Source organism: Sus scrofa, chromosome 5 (assembly GCF_000003025.6).
Source record: "Sus scrofa isolate TJ Tabasco breed Duroc chromosome 5, Sscrofa11.1, whole genome shotgun sequence".
Classification (NCBI taxonomy): Eukaryota; Metazoa; Chordata; class Mammalia; order Artiodactyla; family Suidae; genus Sus; species Sus scrofa.
The window spans coordinates 79,046,218-79,054,554 of NC_010447.5; the positions used below are offsets into that span (position 1 = coordinate 79,046,218).

General features: G+C 41.1%; 1 protein-coding gene across 1 annotated transcript; it reads left to right on the forward strand.

The window, feature by feature from the left end:
• On the forward strand, positions 5,224–6,159 carry LOC100519092 (olfactory receptor 8S1-like). Its single transcript, XM_003481728.1, has one exon. The coding sequence runs from the start codon at positions 5,224–5,226 to the stop codon at positions 6,157–6,159; it is 936 nt and encodes a 311-aa protein (XP_003481776.1).

Genomic DNA, 8,337 nt, shown 5'->3' on the forward strand with positions numbered 1-8,337 from the left:
TCCGATATTCCATGTTAATGGATCAGAAAAAAAAGCTAATATTGTTAGATGTTCACACTGCCCAAAGACATCTGCACATTCAATTCCTATCAAAATTCCAAACACATTTTTCAAAAGAGTAGGGTTTTAATTGTAAAATTCAAGGAGCCATAAAAGAAATCAATTGTGAGAAATAAAAACAAAGTTGAAGGCATCGCCTTGAACATTTTCAAAACACACACACACCATGCAAAAAATGATAACCATGTGAGGTGATGGATGTGTTCATTAACCCGATTATAGTCACTATTTCACAAAGTATAAATACGTCAATCATTGAATCGTACATTTTAAATACATAACATTTTATTTTTTCAGTTATCATAAAATAAAGCTAAAAAGCAAGGGAGAGAGGGAGGGAGGAAAAGTAAAACCACGCGACACCCAGGACTTCTCATCCAAGGCTTTGCAGTAAGATTTCAAAGTCAAGATATGAAGCCAACATCTGACAGAATCTTCTGTGGTTCTTACAAAGTGTAACTTTCCTAATTAACTCCCGTGATCTTGGCTTCAGTCTCCAACTCCAGGGAGTAAAAGGCATTGGTCCAACTTTCTCTTCGTTCTCAGACTCAGCCAGCCAATAAAGTAAATGCATGAGCTATATGTGCTTTTCTGGGAGGTCAGACCTGAGATTCACTCTCTCACCAGTTAGGCTGAGCACAGTATTTATAATCACAGAGGAAACGAAATGAGAAGATTCCCTGTAGCTGGGCCTGAGACCATCCAAGTGACATCTCTCACTAAATTCCACTGAGGACTTAAGGATCTTTTCGTTGTGGCCAATGGAGATGTGGATGACAAAGACTTTGGAACTGTCTAGATCCAGGACACTCTTCCTGCCCTCATTGTGACTCCCAACTGGAACAATAAAAGTCTCCTCTTTTCCTAATCACTTTACTGAAGAATTTGTTCTTACAACCCCAGGTAAGTTCTGCTACTCAGAAAAGGCCAGTGCTACAAACCATCTCCTGTACCAGAAAAATATGGCAGTGTGGTAATGTTTTCCACAATTTTTCTAGAAGTGTTTCCCAAGTCCTTTCCAGGCACTCCACAGTTTCATTACTATCTCCTTGTCAGGCCTGCTTTTTCTCTCTCTGGATCTTGAAGACATTCCTTTTCACTTTCTCACTTTACTTTCCACATTCCTTTGAGTCTCAAAACTCTCTCAAAACTGGGGATCCCTGGTGGCAGAGCACCTTTGAGGATCTATCACACTCACTGCTGTGGCTCAGGTCACTGCTATGTCTCGGGTTCAGTCCCTGGCCTGGGAATTTCCAAATGTCATGAACATGGCCAAAAAAAGAAAAAGAAAAAAAGAAAAAGAAAAACTCTCTAAACTGTGTCTGTATTTTGTATTATGTTTCAACGGGCTTTTGTCCTCAAGTTCTCTGATTAGCTAATGAAGAGGTCAGTGCTTACTCAGTGAATAATGTTAGTCATCGGCAAAGGGGACTCCTTGAATTTTGACAGAAAATACTGATGCCCTAAGGAATGCTTCCTTTGTATAGGTCCTCAATCCTACATATCCACAGAACTCATTTGTTTCTGCTATTACCCATTCTCTATCTGATCCATGATCCCTGCTGAAATATTTAAAGAACAGTGAAAGACAATTTATAATAATTCATTCCAGTCACCAAGATCTGAGACCACTTTAGATCTGAGACCACTCATTCAAACTATGTCCCTCCTGTAAAATTTAAAGCATTTTAGCTTCCTCTTCTAACCTCATTTATCTGTCTGTTAATTCATTTAACATCTCAATAAGGCACCTATTGATCAAGTCTCATGTTCTGCTTATTGGGTCTTAACTGCTTGTCACATTGGAAAGCACTGATGGTCTCACTAGACCAAAGACAATATTTGATTACTGTGCAACCCTTTCCAAAACTCTTTGATTTTACTTTAGACACGTACTCGCACTGGTAAAAGCCATCTCCAACGCTGAAATTTCAATCGAAAGATGACACTTATTTATGATGATACTTGAATTCAATTCTGTATTTCACTTAAGATGATTTTGGGGGGAAATGTGGAATGCTGGAATGAATTTCTGTTTTCATTTTGTATGCAGTTCAAGATAACTTGGTAAGGTACACAGTTTGGGGGGAATCCCTTGGGCTTCACTTTCTAGCTCTATCTTCTCAGGAGTTATCTCATGACCTCTCTACTCTCACACCCATTTTTAGATCTGAGACCACTCATTCAAACTATGGGCTGACTTCAATTCACTTGCCTTTCTAACTGGAGGTGAGAAGATCTTGGTATTTAGTATTTCACCATTTCTTTTAAGATTAACATACAGACATCATCCTTCCTTAAAGAGGTATGATTAGTAAAAAGTATGTGCTTGGGGCCTGGTGTGAGATGGGTCATGAAGTCACATAACGTAGCTGTCTCACTGATACGTTGTGGCGCTTCCATTTTAGGATAAAAGTTGTCAGGTTTTGGATCCATAAACAACAACTTCTCTAATATTCTCTGAAGATGCTAGAGTGTTCTCAGGCTATATTTTGGCCCTTATGGTCAGATCTATATTATAGAGTAAATGTAGAAAAACTGGATCCATTTCTATGGCCACTTTTGGTATTATACTCAAAATTCTTAAAAACTTTCACATTCTTAAAAAGAATAACTTTTGTTCACTCTATTATCTTGTTAGTTCCGTACTTTCAAAAGTAATTTACTGACACAGAGATAAAACTGACTTTTTCAGTAGTGATTCTTCATTGCTGAATCTTCATGAATTGGGGCCCCTCTTGCACTCAGATCACCCTGGACAGAACTCATAGGTAATTCAGAGAGATATATTCTAGATAAGGGCTCAGAGTTTGGGAGCTATGTGAGTCCTTGATAAGCACCATGGCAGGGGTAGGGTAAGGGGCCAGAGGAGATTCAAGGACTGAGAAATTATCTTCTAAGTAGGATAAGGGACATCAAGATTAGATTGGTCTGGTAGACACCAAAGCTAGAGATCTCAGGAATGATTCAGAGTTCAAGGGGCAAATCAGAGTCTAGCAGATAGCAAAGCAAACTTGAGGGTGACAGGAAGGGCTCAATTTAAATATACAATCCTATGTGAGGGTTCTATCTGATGAAGAAAAAACAGACTAGAAGGACTGGTCACACCTGGGTAACAAAGAACAGTTGGTCAAGGAAATGCATTCGCACAATAGTTCAACAAAACACAATTCAGACTGTCTTCAACTACATGTGTAATACAGTGCCTTAGTGTGAGCACACTCAAAAATACTTATTAAATAACTTTACGGATGGATGTTATATGCTTAATCAATGTGTGGGATGATCCCTCTGAGGCAGAGATCTGTAGCAAGTAATGATTTCAGAAGGAGCTAAGCTCTCTGCCAGTCTATTACAGCAAAAAGGAGACAAGCAATCCACCTTCTCCCTTTCTCTCCTAATTCCAGGTCCTCTTAATGCCTTTTCCCTTGACTAACTTGGAATTTAACTTCTGGGCTTGAAGGTAAGAGTTTTTCCTACACATTCTGTCCAATTTTTTAAATTTTTGTCTTTATTTAACAATAGTTGATTGAGGGCCTATTGATCTTTGCGTTTGTGTGTGTGTGTCTATGATTGTTGGCATAGAAAGTAATGGCCCAATTTCTGCCCTCAGTAAAATGGCACTCTCATTGTAGAGAAAAGAAATGACACATACAACACTAAGTGATACAGCAAAATAGTAATACAAATGATGGCAAAGCTTAGTGTGTTGATGAAATTGTTACACATCAAAGGGAAGCAGACAAGGTTTTGTTTTATTTTAAGTTTCTAGATTAGAAAGAGTTAAGTCAAGAGTGTTGAATTTTCTTATTTACATTTATTTTCATGATCTGAACAAATGGGGTTAATAGTGATTTCCCCAGAGATTTGAGACCCAAGAAGAACTCACGGAATAGGTGGCAAATAAGGAAGGAATTTCAAAGTAACTAAGCTGTAAATCAATGACTAGCAACATGAAATATATTAGTATGAACCAAGGCAGAGAAAACATATAGGATCATGGTTTGATCAGAAACAAAACCACCCAGACTCAACATAGGGCATCTAGATAAACCATAGATGATTCACGCTTTGAAATCCAACTAAGGAGTGCGACTTTTTCTCTGAGTAAATGGTATAGCAGAAAAGCCCTTGTTGCATAATCAGATGTGGCAGATGCAAACCCTTCCTGTGCAAAGAACACTTCAGTGTGAGAATCTAGACAAGTCATACAATTTTGGGGCTTAAATTTCCTCACCTGTGAAAGGAGTTCAGCCTCTTCTCTCACCATCCCCTAAACAGACACACACACTCCTCCACGGACAACCGTGAAAGTCATTTTAGAAGATAAACTGCTACACAAACACAATGTGCTACCATTCATCAGTTAGTGAACAATCAGGGGCACTGATTAGGGCAATAAAGACCAGGTAAAAAAAAGGTCAGCAGAAATCTGCCCCAGCTTCTCCAGAATGTCTGCTGAAGTCCCTAAAAAAATGATGAGGAGTGCTGTGGAACACAGGGCCCAGATGAAGGAGATGGCATAATTTAGTCTTAGGACAGTTCTCCAATAGGCCAGAATAGTTGATGATACTCTCACATTTTGTCCCTGTTAGGAAAGGTCAAGTGATGCAGATGCAGAGTTTGGAGATGGCACAACAGAAAGGCAGGGAAAAGAAGGACTCCGTGGAACCAGTGAAGACAGATATAAGGGCCATGAAAATAAGTATCAGACTAGGCAGGCAGGAAGTTACAGTCCCTTGAACAATATGGGGGTTAGGGGAAACAACCACCCCCACACTCAAGCCCCAGTCGAAAATCTGAGTACTGCTATCTCTGCCTCAAAAACAAGGGCATTGATAAATGACTCATCCAAAGCAGGAAGCTAAAATACTTTGGGTAAAATTAGGACTCAAACACAGTTCTTTTGATTCCACATATTGTGATCTCTAATAAAATATAAATCTTTTCCTCACAGTTAATGTACATATCTGTAAAATGAAAACACGAGTACTGTATTTATTGAAGAAACTCAGTAAGCAGACCCTGGCAGTTCAGACCTGTATTGGTCAAGGATAAACCCAATAGGGAAAGAGAACAGAATGATGCCTTCTGGAAACTTTTGTAGAAACAAGATTTTTCAGTCCCCTTAATAATTTTTCTCTAAAAAATCAATGACCATAAATGGTCCCAGGGAATCACAGCAGCATCACAGAGTTCATCCTCCTCGGGCTGTCTGCCAACCCCCACATCCAGGCTCTGCTCTTTGTTCTGTTCCTGATGATTTACCTCCTGACTCTGCTGGGAAACCTGCTAATGATACTTGTGATCCATACAGATTCTAACCTCCACACACCCATGTACTTCTTCCTGAGCCATCTCTCCTTCCAAGACCTCTTCTATTCTTCAGTCACTGTACCCAAAATGCTTGAGAACCTCCTGTCTCAAAGGAAAGCCATCTCAGTAGAGGGCTGCCTAGCTCAGGTCTTCTTTGTGTTTGCCACCACAGGGATTGAGGCCTGCCTGCTCTCAGTGATGGCCTATGACCGCTATGCTGCCATCTGCCACCCTCTGCTCTATGGACAGTTGATGAGGAAACAGCTGTGTGCGAGGTTGGTGTGCAGCTCTTGGGCTGTGGCCTTTCTGGATGCACTCATCAACATCCTCCTGGCTTTGAATTTAGACTTCTGTGAGGTTCAAACTATCCACCACTACTCCTGTGAGTTGCCTTCCCTCTTCCCCCTCTCCTGCTCTGATGTCTCCACCAATGCTGCAATGCTGCTCTGCTCTGCCCTTCTGCATGCCATTGGAACCTGCCTCCTGATCTTTTTCTCTTATGCCCGCATTGTCTCCACCATCCTGAGTATCACCTCCACTACAGGCAGAAGCAAGGCTTTCTCCACCTGCTCCTCCCACCTCACTGCAGTGCTCTTTTTCTATGGCTCAGCCATTCTTCGCTATCTCATGCCCACATCAGGCTCACCTCTGGAGTTGATCCTCTCCATACAGTACAGTGTAATCACTCCCCTAGTGAATCCTCTCATCTACAGCTTGAAGAACAAGGAGGTGAAAGCAGCTGTGAGAAGAACAGTTCTAAAATACATACAGTGTCTCAGATAGCACAGAAGAGATACACCATGAAGGAAATATAGAAGAGAACTGCAGCAAGAAATCACACCACTGAATTTAAGAAATTCCTGATTTCCTATTTTGTCACGTTGCAGTGTGCATGGCTGATTCTCCCTTCTCCAAAGTTATCAAAGAAAGTGCTAGGAGCTAAGTTGCTTGACATGGCTCAGAATCATTTCTACTCAGACAACAGAGCCCGAGAATCACAAAACCCTTTCAGCTTCACGGATTTAGTTAATAACACACCAATTTATGATTCACATTTTCGAAAATCATTCAAATTAGGAGAGACCCTGAGATATTTTTGTCTCCTCTGTTGTATTTGAGTTGATGTATCTGGGTAAAGATTTTCTTGGAATAAAAGATCCTGGGTCTCTGAGGAAGAAAAAACACTTAGGCTTTTTGGGGTGGAGAAAAGGATAATGATGGGGGCGACATCTTGGAGGCAAGCAAAAATAGATAAATGTGGTCAACAGAGGAAAGTTGCAATTTACCAGTTATACCCATTCTCTATTGTGGCCATAATAAATTATCACAAATTTAGCAAGTTAAACTTATTACGTTACAGTTCTTTAGGTCAAAAATTTGGGTGGACTCCCCTGGGTTCTCTGTTTGGCGTTTCTCAAAACGGAAATCAAGGTGTTGGCTGGGCTGGGCTCTTACCTAGAGGCTCTAGGCAAGCATCTGCTTCTTGAGCTCAGTCCGGTACTTGGCAGAACTCTGTTCCTTGAAACTGTAGAAATGAGGTCTCAATTCCTTGCTGTCTGTGGGCTTGGGATCGCTCTCTGCTTGTAAAGATCCCTTCACGTCTATGTGGCAATCTCCATTTTCAAAACAGCAAATACTCCTCACGTAACGAACCGCTCCTTTCCCCTCTGCTACCACCTGCAGAAAACGCTCTGTTTTAAAAGGGTGCCTGTGATTAGATTAGGCTCACCTGCATAATCTTATCCTTAAAGGTCTACTGATTTGAAACTTTGATTACATCCACAAAATCCCTTTGCAGAATTTTCTAGATTAGTGTCTGATAACCAGAGAGTGGGAATCTCGAAGGGCTATCTTGAGAATTCTTCCTATCACACTAAGTACATTTATAAATGTGACCCTCCTACTCAGAGAGCATAAAAGGGATTAAAGTCAGAGTGATGTGGAGAGAAGAAAAGATAAAAGATATGGAAAGGAAGGGGTTCAATAAGAGCAAATAATGTTCAGTAGTGTCAGAGAAGGACTCAGTCTCAAGAGTGAGGTAATGGCACAAGTGTCAAAGGCAAAACTTCTGTCTGTCCCAGAATAACTATGGATCTAAGGAATTCACTGCAGCAGTACTTGGGACTTATAATAAAGAAAACTTTTGTTCTGGACTTTACAATGAAACAAAATTCAGAAATGCAGTCCTACGCCAGGCTTGTGATAACTTCTTTCGAATTTAAGAGGCCTCAAGAGCACTGGGAAGCCTATGGTCCTCTGATTCTCTATATCCCACTTTGGATCCCTATGCCCACCCTGGGTCCTCAAACTACCTTTACAATAGGGAAGAACCTTTGAATTCTCTTACAAGTTAATCGCCAAAGTGATGTTGCCTATATGCTTAAATTATACATAATGGCCCAGCTCTGGGAACCCTGCCTTCCAGGTAATGAGCATTAAGCCAAATGCCCTTGTTTAGCTCAAAGGAAACATCCTGACCAGGCCCACCTGTGAATGATTGGGGGGATTAACACAGCTCCAGAGGCTGATGGGAACCAGGAAATGTTCAACGTTGCGCCTTCCCCTTTTAGTATAAAAGAAGCCTGAATGTGTAACTCAGGCCAGATGGTTCTTCAGGACACAAGCCTACCATCTTCTCAGTCTGCTGGCTTTCTGAGTATTCTCTACTCCATGCCCCAGCGGCTTGACTCTCAATTTACTGGCCTGTGGTGGGGCAAGCAGGAGGAGCCTGGACTCAGTAACACCTTCTGCAGAAGCCCTTTGACTTTTCACCTAAAAGATATTTGTCTAAAAGCCATTTTGCCAATTATCAATTCTTAGAAAATTTTTCTCTGGAGTTCCTAATGTAGTTCAGTGGGTTAATGATCCATCTTGTCTCTGTTGAGATCCAGTTAGATCCCCAGCCTGGCACAGTGGATTAAGGATCCAGCATTACTGCAGCTGTGGCCTAGGTGGAGGCTC